At 35.7% G+C, this 20,197-nt stretch overlaps 2 protein-coding genes across 4 annotated transcripts; one reads left to right on the top strand and one right to left on the bottom strand.

Moving 5' to 3' along the window:
- Positions 1-414: 414 nt before the first annotated feature.
- On the bottom strand, positions 415-1,321 carry gngt1 (guanine nucleotide binding protein (G protein), gamma transducing activity polypeptide 1). 2 transcript variants are annotated; one of them, XM_051671144.1, is made up of 3 exons: positions 1,263-1,321; positions 1,051-1,149; positions 415-802 (listed from the first exon to the last, which is right to left on the bottom strand). In XM_051671144.1, the coding sequence occupies exons 2-3, from the start codon at positions 1,144-1,146 to the stop codon at positions 677-679; spliced, it is 222 nt and encodes a 73-aa protein (XP_051527104.1). In that variant the 5' UTR covers positions 1,147-1,149; positions 1,263-1,321; the 3' UTR covers positions 415-676. The 2 variants fall into 2 exon arrangements, with proteins under 2 accessions (XP_051527104.1, XP_051527105.1); XM_051671145.1 differs by lacking the exon at positions 1,263-1,321 and having other exon boundaries at positions 1,051-1,256.
- A 2,499-nt stretch (positions 1,322-3,820) lies between these two features.
- On the top strand, positions 3,821-6,791 carry tfpi2 (tissue factor pathway inhibitor 2). 2 transcript variants are annotated; one of them, XM_051671141.1, is made up of 5 exons: positions 3,821-4,000; positions 4,194-4,364; positions 5,024-5,203; positions 5,670-5,843; positions 5,956-6,791. In XM_051671141.1, the coding sequence occupies exons 1-5, from the start codon at positions 3,907-3,909 to the stop codon at positions 6,048-6,050; spliced, it is 714 nt and encodes a 237-aa protein (XP_051527101.1). In that variant the 5' UTR covers positions 3,821-3,906; the 3' UTR covers positions 6,051-6,791. The 2 variants fall into 2 exon arrangements, with proteins under 2 accessions (XP_051527101.1, XP_051527099.1); XM_051671139.1 differs by having other exon boundaries at positions 3,824-4,000; positions 5,667-5,843.
- The last annotated feature ends 13,406 nt before the right edge of the window (positions 6,792-20,197 follow it).

Raw genomic sequence — 20,197 nt, 5'->3', positions numbered from 1 at the left:
TAGAGTAGAAGATAGTGTAAACTTTTTAACATATTATTACAACATGAACCCATTTCATGAATACTTTTAAGACATTTGACACATTTAACACAAACTTTTATTCTAAATGCAATATTTTCACACACACACACACACACACACACACACAAAACTGTAAACCAGACCCAATTATGGTTCTGAGAGTTTCAAAAATTCCCAGTCAGAAACTATAGTGGCCCATTGCCATGTAACTGTGATTTTATTGAATTGCTAATAATATTCCACTGGTTAAGTATTGATTTATCACATTAATTTCAAGAACAGGCATTTCTCTTTCCTTCAGTGGGCTGTTGTCACACAGATTTTACTCTTGGGCTGTCTGCCCAAGAAAGTAATACTTGTATTAGGCTTAATCCATCAAGAAAGGCTCTGATGATCAGTGCACAATGGTAGTCGAATTTATTACAACACTTGAAAGAGCACTACACAACAATATATTAGAGGGTCCAGATCCTGGGGACTCATTTACAAGATATAAAAGCCATTTAGAGTTATTTGAACATCTATCCATGTTTGTGATTGATTGTCCCCTTTATCAGGCAGCAGAGAGGATATCCATCTATGATTACATTTAAGCAGGTGTCCATGGGCAGCAAAGAACACTAAACTGGAAAAGTTGGGGGTTCCTCTGTCCACATTAGCAAATGACACATCCACCTTTCTCCTTGAATGGGTTCTTCTCCTCTGGAATGCCTTTGACCAAAGGATCCTCATCTGCGCCACCCTGAATGTACTCTGTAATCTCTTCACAGCATTTGGACACCTGATGAAGAAAAATTGTTTAAAGTCACTGAAGCATCAGGAAGCTACAAATCAATCCAAATGTTTTATTTTTCCTTGCTCATTATTTATTTCTATTTACTGAACTGGAAATTCAGAATCAGGACATTGCTAAAGAAAAATAATTGTCATCAGTACAGCATTATATTGCTCACCATCCAGTTTAGATATGATTAGTTTTGTGTGATCTGGCCATGCGTTAAATTGTATGCGATCAATCGTCAAGCTTACCTTCGCCCTTTCAAGCTTCACCTCAACTTTGAGCTGGGTTACTTCCATTTTAGCCTTATCCAGGTCTGTCAGATCGTCTACATTTATAACCGGCATTTCCTGTGTGAAATCAAATCAAACAGTCATTCAACAATCACATGTGGTTAGCTATTAATGTTCGAGAGATTCAGTTATACAGTATGTTACTGATGACCAGATTTACTGCTGCTTACAGTGCAGAGATCTCCACACCTGAAAATGGACAGAGATTCTGCACCTCTCACTCAATCCGGTTTATAAAGTAATCTGCATAAACAATGTAATCTCTTAATCTCATGAAAGCAAGCACTCTTATTTTATCATAGTCTTTCCACAGTTTTCTTCATGTTCAGCAGGAAAAGTACATTGTGGTTAGCTGTTCTCATGGATTATTACACATTCAACAAAGTAAATAAATGTTTATATAGTAAATTACTTACTTTTTTGCAAAGAAAAATACATTGATATGAGAAGCTTTTTTCACTTATAGACACTGGGGTGGCAATATAGGTCAAGGGGACACAGAACATATTAAAGCCTACTGTGATAATCTATGTTTACCCCTAACCTGTCACATTAGATAATGCACTCACCCAAGATATGTCAAATGCATTCTCTCAAAAATGTCATATAGGTCATATATTCCTGGTCACATGGAGGGAAAACTGAATTTTCAACAGTGTTTGGTGCTACGGTTTTGTGTCAATCACAATATCGAATATTAATCAGCAAAATATGACCTGCAAAATAAATAAATAAAATAAAAATCCTGGCAAGAAGAATCCTGGGAGAGACTTTGTCAATGAATTTTATTAGTATTTACTACTTACTATTTAATTTTATTAGTATTTACTACTTTATTAGTATTTACGACATACTAGTATTATTATTGGTTTCAAAGTAATCTGCTGTAGTCAATGGATAGATAGTCAATTGTGTCTCGGAGAACAAACTGGTTTCCTAAAAAAAGGAAAATTGTTTTTCAGAGCCAACAGCTTGAGATAATGCGGTCGTAATGTGAAAACATGCTCTTGTCTGCATCCCACTAAATCAATAAGAGCTTGATGGAACTTGATTCCTCTTTCCAGGACAAAGTTGACATGATGTAGACATACCAGAAACTCTTGGCTTGATTTAAATAGGTCTGCATATTATCAAGATACTTTTTTAGCATGTGGATTGAAGGCACTGAGAACAGTAACAGTGTATTAATAAGTGCTTCCTTCTTGCACACAATACTACATTAGTGGTGTGTTCTATGCTATAAAACTTGATTACATTAAAAAGAGAAATCTAAACTAGTACTTAAAGGAACACTTCTGGTTCAATACAAATTACACTCAATCGACAGCATTTGTGGAATAATATTAATTACCACAAAAAAAATAAAAAATAAAAAAAATTCTTTAAATAAAGCAAAAATCTGGGTTCTAGTGAGGCACTTACAATGGAAGTGAATGGGGCCAATTTGTAAACGTGAAAATACTTTTACTCAAAAGTATAGCCATAAAACGTAAACAGTGTGCATGTTAACATGATTTTAGTGTGATAAAATTGCTTACTAACTTTTTCTGTGTAAAGTTTTAGCCAGTTTTACAACTTCATTGCCATGATGATGTAATGTCAACAAACCCTAAAACGACTGTAAAAATGACGATTTAAACAACTTTACAGCTCAAATAACGATTGAGTTTTAACAGAAGAATTAAAGGTGCAATATGTAGGCTAATATATTTACTGTACTAAAGCATAAAATTATCATAATATGTTATCAGAGATTTAGGAAACATGCTAAGTTGAAATACTGGCTTCTCCCAAAACAATGCTACAGTCAGTATATTCTACTTTGAAATGTCCGTTCTGGGCCGGAATTTCTGTTTGTGTTTTGGCCTGTGTGATCCCGCCCACTGCCCAATCACCAATAGTATTTCGACACCCCGGGTTGCCAGATTTTAAACAAGTTAGCGGGCAAACACAGCGCGCTGCAGCCATGGAAGCCAGCAATACATCTAGCTAACATCGATAGAGCTGGTTTATAATTTGCATATAAAAACATTGCAAACTTGTACATTAACTGATCAACTTACAGTGTAAGACTCGTCGCTTGCCATTGTCAGTTTGCTCGTTCCTGTTGCCTGTCGTCAACCTGGCAATCCGCGTGAGCTCCGAGCCTAAGGGGGAGACAACTCTCCAACATTTTGAATTTGGTCAGCAGTACCCATTTTAAACGCTTGATGTCAATGTTACATATTGCTCCTTTAATGTAAGTGCTTTTATAAAATTCTAAGATTCACATTTCTGCCATTAAACCCTCCAAAAATTGGCCCATTCACTTCCATTGTAAGTGTCTCGCTGTAACTTCAATTTTTGCTGTTTTTAAAGAAAAGGCCAGAAGATTCAACATTATTTTTTGTAGTAATCACCATTATGCCACAAATGCTGATGATTGAGCTTAACTTGTATCGAACCTGGAATATTCCTTTAAGAACATTTTCTGGTATGTTGATGATTATTATTATTATTATTATTATTATTATTATTATTACTATTAGGCCTATTATGTATTAAATGGTCTAATTATGTACCAAGTAGTCTGATATACAAATATAAGGTCATGAAATATAAAATGTATTATTTATTTCCTACTCTGGGAATAGACGCAATTTGCTGTAGAACTGTGTGGAATTCTCATGGAAATGACTAAGCACATCCCGCCCTTCCAATTCCACCCCGCTAAAAAAAAAAAAAAAATCTCCATTTATAAGGTCACCGATTGTGAGAAATCAACACAGTTACACATCGGGCTTCTCGCGAGTTTGGATTTCAAATTTCAACACAATGACGCGTTACTCGCTTGGAAGTCTTTTGATATATATAAGTCTTTTGTTTATTATTACTGTACTGCAGAGAGCCGTCGGTCTACAGCCCAAAGGTAAAGATAACATTGTCTCCTTCCTAACACTGTAGTTAATATGGCGTTTCTTGACGAAACTTTAGACATTTAAAAATTGCATTTGAAAATAAACATGTATGGAAATTGTAGGCTATATAACTAAACTTATTGTTAATGGATTGAGAATGGCACAATTTTTGTTTCGTCACAATTCGTGATTTATTCCCCACAGAGGTTTGCCTGTTGCAAGTTGATGAAGGACCGTGTGATGACGCCATAACTCGTTATTACTACAACACAATCACCCAGCAGTGTGAGGAATTCAGTTATAGCGGTTGTGCAGGAAATTTAAACAGGTTTAAATCCCTAGTGGATTGCAAGAAAACATGCTTCAGGATACCAAGTAGGTTCATTTTAAATGTACACTCTCTACACTAAAAAATAAAATAAAAATGTTAATCTACTGTAGAAATGTAACAAAGAAATTAACTTGTTTGATTAAGGTCAAATACATTATTTAACATCACTGAATGAAGCTAACTATATTAAGATATAACAACAAAACTATTTTTAAGGGTTATATAGAAACAGCTCCTTGAGGTAACAATTGCAGTTTACCACTTTTTACAGAACCAAACAATATACTTAAATGCACCGTAAACAATATATATGGAATTTTAAATAATAAATTTAACTTTTTATAGTTTTATGAGAGTTAGAGCAGTTATGGTTAAAATATCATTATTTTATGAGACATAAACATTTACTTTATCAAAGTATTTTTAACACCTGGAATTGTTACCTTAAGGAGCTACTGTATACTGCCTGAACTAACCTTTAAAAAATTGGTTTTGTTGGTGTAACTTATATTCTAAAATATTTTTGACTTGATTCAAACCACCAAATTTAGATGCTACCACACAAATCAAAATGTTTATGTTTAGTTTTTTAGTGTACTGCTATAGCAATTTTTCCAAATGATTTGAAATACAGTCAGTCAGTTGATGTGAAATACAATTACATTAAATTAAGTGTTTATTTTTTATTTTTTACACATTATAGAAATTCCCCAGATTTGTCGTTTTCAAAAGAAAGAGGGGCCCTGTCGTGCCATCTTTAAGCACTACTACTTCAATATGACCTCCATGCAGTGTGAACCTTTCGACTATGGTGGTTGCCAGGGCAATGCAAACAACTTTGAAAACATTCAGGCATGTGTGGAATATTGCATTCCTCCAAAAAGTAAGTATATAGAGACACTAGTTTTATAAAAAGCCTTTTATCTAAGTAGGTCTTTGATCAAATGATGGAATCATTAAAAAAAAAAAAATAAAGAATTTATTTGAAGGCGAGATGGTGGGAAAGTCTTTTTAAATAGCCTTTTAGCAATATAGCTTTGAACCTTGATAATGATTTGATGAGAAAATTGATATGGCATAAAATGGGGGACATAGAACAGAGAACATTAAGGGACCTGTGTCCTTGCTCAGCCACTTTGGAACAAATAAAGGCATTTTTATTCTCATCTTTTCAAATCATCAACACAACGAACTTGTTTAATGGCCATTTTCTCCAAACGTTTTCCAGTGTCTTGCTTTGCTTAGTTAATGGACCCTGGTTCCACCTACAACACATTGGAGAAATCTAAGATAACTCTTAGAATTATCTTAAAGGCTCTCAGTGCTTTTGTGGTCTTCTTTTTCAGCAGTCCCTGTCATTTGTCAAGACTTTTTGGACCCAGGGAAGTGCTCAGCTTCCATACCAAGGTATTACTACAACTCTGCCACAAAGACATGCCAGGAGTTCATATACACGGGATGTGGAAGAAGCAGCAACAACTTCAAGTCCAAACAAGACTGCATGGATGTGTGCGGTATCACTGGTATGTTTGATTACTTTGGTTCAGTTTTAAATTACTATGACAGAATGATTATCATTAATACAGTGGGACAATATTATTTTTAATGTCTAACAATGTGTTTTGTTTTCCTCAGCGGCTAAACATTGGAAAAAACCAATGATAAGAGTTCATAAAAAGTTCATAAAACGTACAATGGATCAGCCCAAAAGGATGCAACAGGCCAAATAATTGTTCATGAAGTCATGTGCCACATTTTTGACAAAGATACTTGCACTTATTTTACAGTATAGAAGTTGAAGTTATTCAAACAGGCAGTCTTTTCTCAACAAAATAGGCATCTGTATCCATTATTATTTGATCACTCTGTGTGCATATGATATTAAATGTTCTTAATGGATCAATTTTGTTTTATATTTCCATGGATTTTGCACATGTGCATTTTTTTTTTTTTTTTTTTTTTTTTTTGTATTATTAAAAAAGTATTTGTCTTACACTGTCTTTTAAAGTGATATAGCATAATGTTACTGACATTACATTTCAGACAGCTCATTGGAGCTCTTTATTTCTTTAACCAGAATGCTTGATTAACTAAGGCTGGCAGCTGCTATCATCTCAAGTCTAGCAGTAGTAACATGACAGTCATTTCAAAATGCTAGTGACACTTAACGTGACAAGGACAAGGATGAAAAATGATTGTGCTCTGTTCACTCTTTGGTGACTCATGGCTGGTCGTGCTTAAGCAAACCTTGTCCGATAGAGTGAGAAATTCCATGGTATATCATGCAGCTCTCACTGACCTTGGGTGACATTTATATTGATTTTATGTAAATACACATTCCATTCTTAAATAAATGTTGTGTGGAATTATGTTATTCTTTTGTAGTAATAAACAGAACTTGACCCACTTCAATGTACACCTACTTCTGGCTTTAAATTACCCAGAATAAACAAGCATTTGTGAGTCTTTAATTTGTATCAATCTTTTTTGTAACCTTTTTAGATGTATTAATGATCACTACCAATTCATGTTTTAAATCTTGATTCAGAATGATATCTATTTAAAATGTGATCTTTCACGTGCAAACACACCATCAGTGTGAACTAACATTACCATCTGTACATCCATTGTACAGTAGTTGCCAAAATGCAATTGCACCATCAACACATTAAATTATAGATGATCTTTCACATGCAAACAAACACCATCGAAGACATATTAACCCCTTAATGCATACCTCAGGTCTTTAGTGACCCAGGACCTCATTCCACCCCCTGTACCACATCCTTTTTTTCTGGAGTTATGCACACCATCTTTAGAATTCCTCAACTTTTCTCTTCTGAGTAGTGTAAAATATATATATCACAACTATATCACATTGATTTTATGTGTGAAAATGGTGAATTATCAATATTCAATATGCGTGTACACATAGAGTACATATTGTACATGCTACTTCTTACTCAAGTCAGTGTCAGTGATCGATTTGATTTACATTTGACATTGCTATTTGATGAAGAAGCAATGTGGAATTAAACTATAGCAAGTTTAACACATGAACAGGAAGATTTGGCTATTCTCATTTGGGTATACTACTGAAATTATGTATACTGGTGGCCAAAAGTTTGGAATAATGTACAGGTTTTGCTCTTATGGAAAGAAATTCATACTTTAATTCACCAAAGTGGCATTCAACTGATCACAATGTATAGTCAGGACATTAATAACGTGAAAAATTACTATTACAATTTGAAAAAAATGTTCAGAACTTCTTAAACTACTTCAAAGAGTTATTAAAAAAATTCTCCACGTGCAGCAATGACAGCTTTGCAGATCCTTGGCATTCTAGCTGTCAGTTTGTTCAGATACTCAGGTGACATTTCACCCCACGCTTCCTGTAGCACTTGCCATAGATGTGGCTGTCTTATCGGGCACTTCTCACGCACCTTACAGTCTAACTGATCCCACAAAAGCTCAATGGGGTTAAGATCCATAACACTCTTTTCCAATTATCTGTTGTCCAGTGTCTGTGTTTCTTTGCCCACTCTAACCATTTCTTTTAGTTTTTCTGTTTCAAAAGTGGCTTTTTCTTTGCAATTCTTCCCATAAGGCCTGCACCCCTGAGTCTTCTCTTTACTGTTGTACATGAAACTGGTGTTGAGCGGGTAGAATTCAATGAAGCTGTCAGCTGAGGACGTGAAGCGTCTGTTTCTCAAAGAGACTCTGACGTACTTATCTTCTTGTTTAGTTGTACATCTGGCCTTCCACATCTCTTTCTGCCCTTGTTAGAGCCAGTTGTCCTTTGTCTTTGAAGACTGTAGTGTACACCTTTGTATGAAATCTTCAGTTTTTTGACAGTTTCAAGCATTGTATAGCCTTCATTCCTCAAAACAATGACTGACTGACGAGTTTCTAGAGAAAGCTGTTTCTCTTTTTTTTTTTTTTCATTTTTTGCCATTTTTTTTACCTAATACTTTTACTGCATACTGTGGCAACTCAAAAACAAACACAAACACAATGTTAAGCTTCATTTAATGAACCAAATAGCTTTAAACTGTGTTTGATATAATGGCAAGTGATTTTCTAGTACCAAATTAGCAATTTAACATGATTACTCAAGGATAAGGTGTTGGAGTGATGGCTGCTGGAAATGGGGCCTGTCTAGATTTAATCACAAATTACTTTTTTCAAATAGTGATGGTGCTGTTTTTTACATCAGTAATGTCCTGACAATACTTTGTGATCAGTTTGCCACTTTGGTGAATTAAAGTACCAATTTCCTTCCGAAACAAAATCTGTACATTATTCCAAACTTTTGGCCGCCAATGTAAGTGCCTGAGAAAATACATACTGTATATCTAGCTAATGTGTACTTCATGTGTAGATTATGTGTTATGTGTAGCCAGGGTTGGGAGGGTTACTTTTGAAATGTATTCCACTACAGATTACAGAATACATGCTGTAAAATGTAATTTGTAACGTATTCTGTTAGATTACTCAAGGTCAGTAACGTATTCTAAATACTTTGGATTACTTCTTCAGCACTGCTAGATTTTTTTTCACTTGTTTTGACTATAAAAACTCTGCCAGTACAGTAAGACAAAATACACATGTTAAAAATACATTCTCTGAAAAACCTAAATATCTTATGCAGTGTTGTTTCTAAAACAAGATAAATCAAGTTGGTCATGCTTTAAGGATTTTTAGTTATTTTTACAGGAAAACAATAAATGTTTTTTTTATCAAGAATATGATTTTTGCCCTAATATCAAAGGTCTTACTAGAAAAAATAAATTATGATCTAACATGAACTTTCTTGATAAAAAAAAAATATGATTGTGCCTGGTAACATGTGCATGTAAAATGGCTAGAAATAGCATTTTAGCTTAGCGTAAAACTGACAATTTGCACAAGGTTTATTTCTATTTCTTCTGCTCCAAACTTACTTCAGACTTACTTCTCTGTCTGCTTGTATGAATGTAACACATCATAAGAAAGTGTTTCACCGCTGTTCAAATGCACTTTGGATCGCATCATTTATATGTATAAATGTTTTCCATCTGAAAGGACTAAATATTAAATGAAACAAATGACAATAAAATGCAAAGTAATCTCTTCAGTAATCAAAATACTTTTTGAATGTAACTGTATTCTCATTACCAATAATTAAAATTGTAACTGTAGTGGAATACAGTTACTTATATTTTGTATTTTAAATACGTAATCCTGTTACATGTATTTCGTTACTCCCCAACCCTGTGTGTAGCTCAGTATGTGTTTGACAACCAGTTGCGTCTCATGACATTTCAATATGGAAGTTATGAATACTGTTCTTTATTTGTCGCAACATTTCTTTGATATATGAAAAAGAAAACATTAAAATATATCAGATTATATTCTATTATTTTCTTGAAAATGTTTTGAAAATTGGCATTTTGTAGATCCATTTGTGTATAGATATTCGTGCTGGGTCTCAAAAGACCTGAGAATGTAATAATGTTTGACGAAACAGCCATGCATTTAAGGGTTTAATTGAACTAACATTGCCATCTGCACATCCATTCTACAGTAGCTACCAAAATGCAATGGCACCATCATCAAATTAAATTATAAATTCATATATAAATAAACATAGCTGTTTCACTTTATTGTTGTAAAATTCTATCTTTGTTAAAGAGCCTAGCAGAAAAGTAATATGCATATAATTAAGCCTAAATTATTACCATCTGGGTTTAGTTTAGAAGTCTATATAGCACCCTCTGGTGTCTATCAAGAACAGAAGATAATTTGTTTGGCCAGACATACAATTGAAATCGATAGCAGACATAAGGTGAGGCATCTGTCACACGGAAAATATAATTTCATGACAAGATAAACAAAACTGACATATTATGAATTTGTTTGGGAGCTTAATATCCTACAAATAGCTTAAGTGCCAGTCACAATAACTCAACAATGGCCCCGGATTTAGAATGGTTAAAACAGCCACAAGGTGGAGTTCTGTATACTGTTTTGCTATTATAACTCTCTAAGAAATTCATTTTGTGTGAATGACTCCATTAAGACCTTTAATGCAAAACATTTTGCATTGTTGAAGTTGATTTATTTTCCCCCTCTAAAATATGCAGCAACATATTTTCTGATTGGCATGCACGGGTGGCATTGCTTGTTTGTTCGTTTTTTTTTTTTTCAGAAAAACTTGCCATTTTGCCATTACATTTGAGCAAGTACTGTCCAGCCCGAATAAGACATTGTAGTTAGAAAATCATCTAAATATCTAACTAATAAAGGGAAAACTCAACAGGCAATATCATCCCTTGAGGTTAGAGACCTTAAAGAAGAAATGTTTCTTCTCCAATAACAATTTTCAAAAACTCAGACACTCAGTTAGCCTCTTGCTTTCATGTCAGTTATATAGAGAGTTAGATGACAATCTTAAGTGTGTTTTTTTTGTGTGTGTGTGTGTGTGTGTGTGTGTGTGTGTGTGTGCAGAGACTGCATCTCCTGTACTAAAGTCTGCAAAGGTTAATAGTTTTATACTAAACAGAGATTTGTTGGTTCTCAGCAGGTTTGGAAGGTTGCATGCTGGCACAACTGAATTTGTTGCATAGTAAAATTATATTTTATTTATGATTGCTGAGAGGTGACAGGGTACCCTCTGGAAATAAATGCTCAAATCAGTCCACCAGCAATGTGTGATTTATGTAAATCAGAAGTCTGGAATTTTCATTTCTCTTCAAAGACACGTTTAAACTGAAAGTGACAGTTTTTTGTGGAGATCGCAAAACCCAAGAAACGTTTAATAGTGCAGAACACCACATTTGTAACTTGTTTGTTGAAGTTTCTCATTGAATCAGCCAAGTATTTAAAAAGTATTTTTTTGTTTTAGTTCTTGTAAAAGTCAGTACTTTTGACAAGTCACTGACAAGTCAGTGTCAGTACTGTTCAATCACTTATTAAGAAGTGGAAAATTCAGGGATCTCTTGAGACCAAGCCAAGGTCAGGTAGACCAAGAAAGATTTCAGCCACAGCTGCCAGAAGAATTGTTCGGGATACAAAGAAAAACCCACAGGTAACCTCAGGAGAAATACAGGCTGCTCTGGAAAAAGATGGTGTGGTTGTTTCAAGGAACACAATACGAAGATACTTGAACAAAAATGAGCTGCATGGTCGAGTTTCCAGAAAGAAGCCTTTACTGCGCCAATACCACAAAAAAGCCCGGTTACAATATGCCCGACAACACCTTGACACGCCTCACAGCTTCTGGCACACTGTAACTTGGAGTGACGAGACCAAAATAGAGCTTTATGGTCACAACCATAAGCGCAATGTTTGGAAAGGGGTCAACAAGGCCGATAGTGAAAAGAAAACCATCCCCACTGTGAAGCATGGTGGTGGCTCACTGATGTTTTGGGGGTGTGTGAGCTCTAAAGGCACGGGGAATCTTGTGAAAATTGATGGCAAGATGAATGCAGCATGTTATCAGTAAATATTGGCAGACAATTTGCATTCTTCTGCACGAAAGCTGCGCATGGGACGCTCTTGGACTTTCCAGCATGACAATGACCCTAAGCACAAGGCCAAGTTGACACTCCAGTGGTTACAGCAGAAAAAGATGAAGGTTCTGGAGTGGCCATCACAGTCTCCTGACCTTAATATCTGAGGATATCTCAAACGTGTGGTTCATGCAAGATGACCAAAAACTTTGCATGACCTGGAGGCATTTTGCCAAGACGAATGGGCAGCTATACCACCTGCAAGAATTTGGGGCCTCATAGACAACTATTACAAAAGACTGCATGCTGTCATTGATGCTAAAGGGGGCAATACACAGTATTAAGAACTAAGCAGACTTTTGAACAGGGGTCATTTAGTTTTTTCTTTGTTGCCATGTTTTGTTTTATGATTGTGCCATTCCATTATAACCTACAGTTGAATATGAATCCCATAAGAAATAAAAGAAATGTGTTTTGCCTGCTCACTCATGTTTTCTTTAAAAATGGTACATATATTACCAATTCTCCAAGGGTATGCAAACTTTTGAGCACAACTGTAACTCAGATAACCACTCTGTACAATTGTATTGAGCAGAATAGCATCTCAGAATGCACAACACGTCAAACCTTGAAGCGGATGGGCTACAACAGCAGAAGATTGGGCACTTTTTTAGGACCATAGTCTTCCAAATAAAGTGCTTAGTGAGTGTACGTCCCTGCATTTTAAAGACAAGATATATATATATATATATATATATATATATCATTAAATTATCAGTGCTCCCATTGTTTGATTGTGTGATTTACTGAAACACATCTCACCATTGCTCAGAGCTGTCAGAAGAACTGAAATCTTCACAATATTGACAATCTGATTTAAAATTTCCCATGCAAAATAAGTTGTTTTAGGAGTGAAGTGGAATGTCTATTGGGTTTGGGAGGGTTCGTGGAATACAGCATGGCCTGCCTTATTTGCTCAGTGGCACAGTGAGTGAAGGTGGCATCGTTACAATTTAAAATGTACATGCCAAGTTTGCCTGAGCATGCATTAGACATGATGACGAGCACTCTGTCTAATTATCACAAATGATTTGTTATGGAGACTACACTCAGATTACATTTTTTCAAATCTCTGCAAAGAAAAGATATTATGGGTGGAATATATTATTTACAGAACATGCCTTCATACTGATTAGGATTGGATAAAATAATAGATATGGATGATTTCCACATCATCTACCACTAAGGGGTTCCTAACACAATGTTTTGTAATATGTTGCCACCTCAGCGATCCAGAGGTCTTCCTGGGTCACCATGAGCTTGTTTGACACATCTGTGCTGCAGAGAGACACTCAATCCTAATGGAATTATCATTGTTCAGTGGAGAACATGGCTGCTTGTGAAACAAATATGATGTGACCTCTTCTACATTTCACCATGGATAATATTCTGGACAATGGCCTGTTTTCTATGTCTTTTAAAATAAATACATGGTCGTCACAGTTTCTCTGCATTTACTTTCAGGCATGAACAGGTTTTGATAGCAGCTGTGAGGGAAAGTAAGGACAGCTTTTCTTTGTGTTTCCTGCTGTTTAACCTTTACCTGAGGCCTGTACTGTGAAACACATCTCTTCTGCGTGCAGAAAAGAAAAACATGAGATAACAAGGGGAAATTATTGTTATGTTATAATGATTAGAACGCACTAAATTTGTAAAACATAGTGTTTAAAATAGCAAATTAGGCATTAGGCATCTGCTTTCAATAAACTAAGTATATTTTAAATATTTGTTTAAAATCTTGTACACTCACATGAGAGGAAGACGGCTACTGATATTAGCTATTTTATTTTACATGGAGCAGGTCACCTTGTGAGGAACAACATATTGAAATCACATGACCACTTGAATGCTACTCATTTATTTCACTTATTTTGAAATCTGCCCTATTATCGGATACTTTCACTCATGGAATAAATTAATCATGGCGGACTGCAAACAGTTTATTTCTTCAATGGCATCTGTAACTGAAAACTTTATTTTGCGTGATGCTGCATCCACACCGCCAGGTGTCAATAAGCCAAAGACAACTGCCATTAAGCCTGGTGACACATACACAAATATGACTAAATGCTCCTTTAAAGGGATAGTTCACCCAAAAATGTAAGTTCTCTCATGATTTACTCACCCTCATGCAATCCCAGATGTGTATGAACACAAACAAACCGCTGAACACAAACGATTTTTAGAAGAATATTTCAGCTCTGTAGGTCCATACAATGCAAGTCAACAGGGTCCAAAACCGTGACACTAAAAAGCACATAAAGGCAGCATAAAGGTAATCAGTATTACTCCAGTGGTTAAATCCATGTTTTCAGAAGCGTTATGATAGGTGTGGGTGAGAAACAGATAAATTTTAAGTCTTTGTTTTACTTTCAAAAAGCCCTCATATGCTCTCTTCTCGCCGGAGAATTCTTCTTCTTTTGTTTTTGTCGATTCGCATTCTTCGTGCATATCGCCACCTACTGGACAGGGAGGAGAATTTACAGTAAAAAAGGACTGAAATATTGATCTGTTTCTCACCCACACCTATCGTATTTCTTTTGAAGACATGGATTTAACCACTGGAGTTGTTTGGATTACTTTTATGTTGTCTTTTTGAGCATCAAAGTTTTGGGCCCTGTTAACTTGCATTTTATGGACCTACAGAGCTGAGATATTGTTCTTAAAATCTTTGTTTGTGTTTAGCAGAAGAAAAAAAGTCATAAACATCAGGGTTGGAATGATGGTGAGCAAATGATGAGAGAATTTTCATTTTTGGGTGAACTATCCCTTTCAAATACAATGACAGAGTGTTTAGTGAAGAAGGATATTTTGTGTTTAGCAAAAATTAAGATAATTCCAAAGATGGAAAAATGTGGATTGGTACACCTCTCTCACACATGCAATCTTTTATTCTTTGCATCTGAATTGGCCACGTTCAGTCTAAGTCCTTCTGAGCCATAGAGATGACAAGAATATCTTCCTTTGAAAGTTTTAATGTGCCATAAATATGCTGCTTCATGCTCATCAAATCTTTTCTGGTCTGTGTGTGAATATGTGCATGTGAGGTAATGCATGCATGGACAGACGGAGAGAGAGAGAGAATGCATTTGGTTCACGTAAGAGTCATGGTGCATGAATCGTTTACTTGTTTTATAACATAAAGCCATGCTTTAAAGACAGATCAATACAAGATAAAGCACAGTGTCTACACCAAACCATCAAATCCAATGAGTTCAACTCATATTTGTCAAAGTTCTTTCAGATATCAATATCTAAAGTTCAGGCCCCATTATTGTGGACACAAATGGGATTTTTTGTCAATTCATAACTAAGGGACGTAATCTTGACCTAAGGTCAATGATCAGTTTGAAGGCTGTCAAAATCAGTTGTTTAATTCTAGATTTATTGACATCCCTGCCTCACTGATATTTTTCTCAAATTATCCTATCCTATATCATCATTTGAAATAATCTCTGTCACTTTGACATCAATTTTCCAGCTCCTTGAACTACAGCAGCAACCTTTAAATTTTCTTTAGCTCACACACTGTGAGAGATGGTATCAAACCTCATAAGCAACATGCTGGTGAGAAAGAGAGAATCACTTCTGATGGTAGTCACCCGAAAGGGATTTATTATTTTCTGCCTGCAAAGTCCGGCTTCTGTGGCATGTAACTCAAGTAAATAAAGCACCCTAACGCAATAATCAAGTAATTGAGCATCGATGATATTATCTTTAAACACTTTTAAATATTTCTCCTTTGTCCAATTTAAATGTTTTGTTAGCACTTTACAATAAGTTCTATTTGTTAACATAAGTCACTGCATTAGGTAGTATTAACTAAAAGTGAACAATATAATTTTACAGCATTTATTATTCTTGCATAATGTTAATTTATGAAAATGCAATTGTTCATTGTTTGTTCATGTTAGTTCATATTGCATTAATTAATGTTAACATATACAACTTTTTACATGAAAAATGCATTAATATGGAGGCTATATGGTTACACTTTACATTAGTGTTTAAGTCACTGTGTAATTACATAGATAAAGCATAACATGTTGCATACCTAATAGGTAATTATTTCCAGTGTCTGTTTGCAATTACACAGCATTAATGTGATTTCTGTTTTAATTAAATTTATATAATTAAACATTTTTTTCATAATAATACAGTGCATCCGGAAAGTATTCACAGCACTTCACTTTTTCCACATGTTATGTTACAGCTTTATTCCAAAATGGATTCTTTCTACAAACAGTACCCCGTAATGACAACGTGAAAGAAGTTTGTTTGAAAGCTTTGCAAATTTATATATATATATATATATATATATAAAAACAACAACAACAACAACAACAACAACAACAAAAAAACACCACACATGTACATAAGTATTCACAGCCTTTGCTCAATACTTTGTTGAAGCACCTTTGGCACCAATTACAGCCTCAAGTCTTTTTGAGTATGATGCTACAAGCTTGGCACACCTATTTTTGGGCAGTTTCTCCCATTTTTCTTTGCAGGACCTCTCAAGTTCCATCAGGTTGGATGGGGAGCGTCGGTGCACAGCCATTTTCAGATCTCTCCAGAGATGTTCAATTGGGTTCAAGTCTGGGCTCTGGCTGGGCCACTCAAGGACATTCACAGAGTTGTCCCGAAGCCACTCCTTTGTTATCTTGGCTGTGTGCTTAGGGTCGTTGTCCTGTTGGAAGATGAACCTTCGCCCCAGTCTGAGGTCCAGAGTGCTCTGGAGCAGGTTTTCATCAAGGATGTCTCTGTACATTGCTGCATTCATCTTTCCCTCGATCCTGACTAGTCTCCCAGTTCCTGCCGCTGAAAAACATCCCCACAGCATGATGCTGCCACCACCATGCTTCACTGCAGGGATGGTATTGGCCAAGTGATGAGCGGTGCCTGGTTTCCTCCAGACATGACGCTTGCCATTCAGGCCAAAGAGTTCAGTCTTTGTTTCTCATGATTTGAAAGTCCTTCAGGTGCCTTTTGGCAAACTCCAGGCGGGCTGTCATGTGCCTTTTACTGAGGAGTGGCTTCTGTCTGGCCACTCTACCATACAGGCCTGATTGGTGGAGTGCTGCAGAGATGGTTGTTCTTCTGGAAGGTTCTCCTCTCTCCACAGAGAAACGCTGGAGCTCTGTCAGAGGGACCATCGGGTTCTTGGTCACCTCCCTGACTAAGGTCCTTCTCCCCCGATCGCTCAGTTTGGCCGGGCGGCCAGCTCTAGGAAGAGTCCTGGTGGTTCCAAACTTCTTCCATTTACAGATGATGGAGGCCACTGTGCTCATTGGGACCTTCAATGCTGCAGAAATTTTTCTGTACCCTTCCCCAGATCTGTGCCTCGATACAATCCTGTCTCGGAGGTCTACAGACAATTCCTTGGACTTCATGGCATGGTTTGTGCTCTGACATGCACTGTTAACTGTGGGACCTTATATAGACAGGTGTGTGCCTTTCCAAATCATGTCCAATCAACTGAATTTACCACAGGTGGATGCCAATCAAGTTGTAGAAACATCTCAAGGATGATCAGTGGAAACAGGATACACCTGAGCTCAATTCTGAGTGTCAAGGCAAAGGCTGTGAATACTTATGTACATGTGATTTTTTTCGTTTTTTATTTTTAATAAATTTGCAAAGATTTCAAACAAACTTCTTTCACGTTGTTATTATGGGGTATTGTTTGTAGAATTGAGGAAAATAATTAATTTAATCCATTTTGGAATAAGGCTGTAACATAACAAAATGTGGAAAAAGTGAAGCGCTGTGAATACTTTCCGGATGCACTGTATATGTAATAAATGCATAACATGGACACTATACAAAGTATTATGCTATCTAGGTAGGCAGCTCACTAGGTTTTGAGACAGCCTAAATGAGTCAGTAATATCTAAAGTGTTACCGGCTGAGAACCTTATGAGCTGCTTACTTAGACAGCATTTTTTGAATTCACCCACATGCCCAAATACACTGTCTACGTAGGCAGCCTATTAGGTGTTGAGACACCATCTAAATGTGTCTGTTATATACAGGGTTTGGAGGGTTACTTTTGAAATGTATTCCACTACAGATTACAGAATACATGCTGTAAAATGTAATTTGTAACGTATTCTGTTAGATTACTCAAGGTCAGTAACGTATTCTAAATACTTTGGATTACTTCTTCAGCACTGGTAGATATTTTCACTTGTTTTGACTATAAAAACTCTGCCAGTACAGTAAGACAAAATACACATGTTAAAAATAAATTCTCTGAAAAACCTAAATATCTTATGCAGTGTTGTTTCTAAAACAAGATAAATCAAATTGATCTTGTTTAAAGGATTTTTAGATATTTTTACACGAAAACAATACAAAAATTATTATCAAGAATAAGATTTTTGTCCTAATATCAAAAGTCTTACTAGAAAAAAAGAAATTATGATCTAACGTGAATTTTCTTGATAAAAAAATATGATCGTGCCTGGTAACATGCATGTAAAATGGCTAGAAATAGCATTTTAGCTTAGTGTAAAGCTGACAATTTACACAAGGTTTATTTCTATTTCTTCTGCTCCAAACTTACTTCAAACTTACTTCTCTGTCTGCTCGTATGAATGTAACACATCATAAGAAAGTGTTTCACCGCTGTTCAAATGCACTTTGGATCACATCATTCAGTTACTTATATTTTGTATTTTAAATATGTAATTCCATTACATGTATTCCATTACTCCCCAACACTGGTTATATAGTACATAAAGTGTTACTGGCTCAGAACCTAGTGAGCTGCCTACCTAGACAACATTCTAGGCATTCACCCATGATGCTGCCCAAAAATGCTGTTAAGGTATAGACAGCTGACACAGTTTTGAGCCACAGCCTTAAAAAAATGGGTCAGTAATACAATTTTTTTCCAGCGCAGAACTTAGTGAGCTGCCTACCAAGACAGCATTCTATGAATGCTCCCACACTGTAAAACATTTTGTGTTAGTTTACAGTAAATTCCTGGCTACTAGATGCATGACTTTCACGGTCTATTTTTACAGCAGTATTTCTACAATTTATTAGAATTAAAAGACAACTGTATACTGTGACTTCAGTGAACAGGACCAGTAAATTACTGTAATGTAGCAGTGCTGTGTTGTAGAATCACAATGATCATCTGAATTAAAAAATAAATTAATTATCTACAGTGTTTGTGTAATGATACTCTGACACAGAAGCTTGAGATGAACCCAGATGCGGGAGTTTATTATATAGGACTCTGGAAAAGCAGGCAAGCATGCAGGGTAAATATTCATAAATTGTATACAGTCTTAGGAAACAGTCTTTGACATAATTGAGAACCAAAGGCAGAAGGCACTAATCCATGAGTGGTAACTTCCAGATCAAAATAGGTCCAAACAGGAAACTTCAGCGTCAAATAAGATCACAGGTGAGTAAGGTACATAAACTGAAGGGCAGGTTACTACATAACAACAAAGTATTCAAGACTGCACGTCGCCCATGCCTAAATCCGCTACTGCTTAACGAGGTGATAATAAGCTGCAGAAGTGCATGATTAAAACTCAGGTGAGTGAGAGCGGGTGACTGACAGCGAGGGAGAGCCCGGTGCGCTTGTAACAGTTTGTTAATTGTCACCATCATTGAGTTTTGTATGCTGAGTGTTGATATCTTGCTGACTGATTGACAATTCATGATAAAAAGTGAATTAGTGATAAAACCAACCATATTGTAGCCTAGCTTTGCAAACATTTTATCCTCATTGCTAATTTAAAATAACACTATGTCTATGTATTATCAAATGTATCATATGTGGTGTAGTTTATACTTAATGGGCTGACATAAAGTAAACCACTAAATTGACTATTTTGTCCATACACTGAAGTACAATAAATTGTGTTTTAAAACTCAATAACACAAACTGGTCTAACTTTAATTAGAAATAAGTAAGGTTCCCAACCAAGGGAACACTAAACACCGTAATGGTGACTTCAAACAAAACATAATTTTCCCATAATGCAGTGCGATATTCAAATGTAATTTTTCTCAGTAATTTGTTGTGTTGTGACAGAAAATGACATAGCCTGCATAGATTTTACAGTAAAATATTAAAAACAGTAATTTATTGTAAGACATTACTGATAAATCTTGTAAAATCCTGGCATTTTTTTTTAACTGTGCATGATGCCCAATAATGCTGTCTAGGTAGGCAGCTCACTCAGTTTTGAGACAGCCTAAATGGGTCAGTAATATAAAATGTTTCTTGCTCAGAAATTAGCGAGCTGCCTACCAGGTTGGTGGCTCACTAGATTTTAAGGTACAGCATACAGTAA

Source organism: Myxocyprinus asiaticus, chromosome 34 (genome assembly GCF_019703515.2).
Source record: "Myxocyprinus asiaticus isolate MX2 ecotype Aquarium Trade chromosome 34, UBuf_Myxa_2, whole genome shotgun sequence".
Taxonomy (NCBI): Eukaryota; Metazoa; Chordata; class Actinopteri; order Cypriniformes; family Catostomidae; genus Myxocyprinus; species Myxocyprinus asiaticus.
The sequence above is the reverse complement of the archived record's forward strand: the minus strand, read 5'-3'. Positions and strand labels throughout refer to the sequence as shown.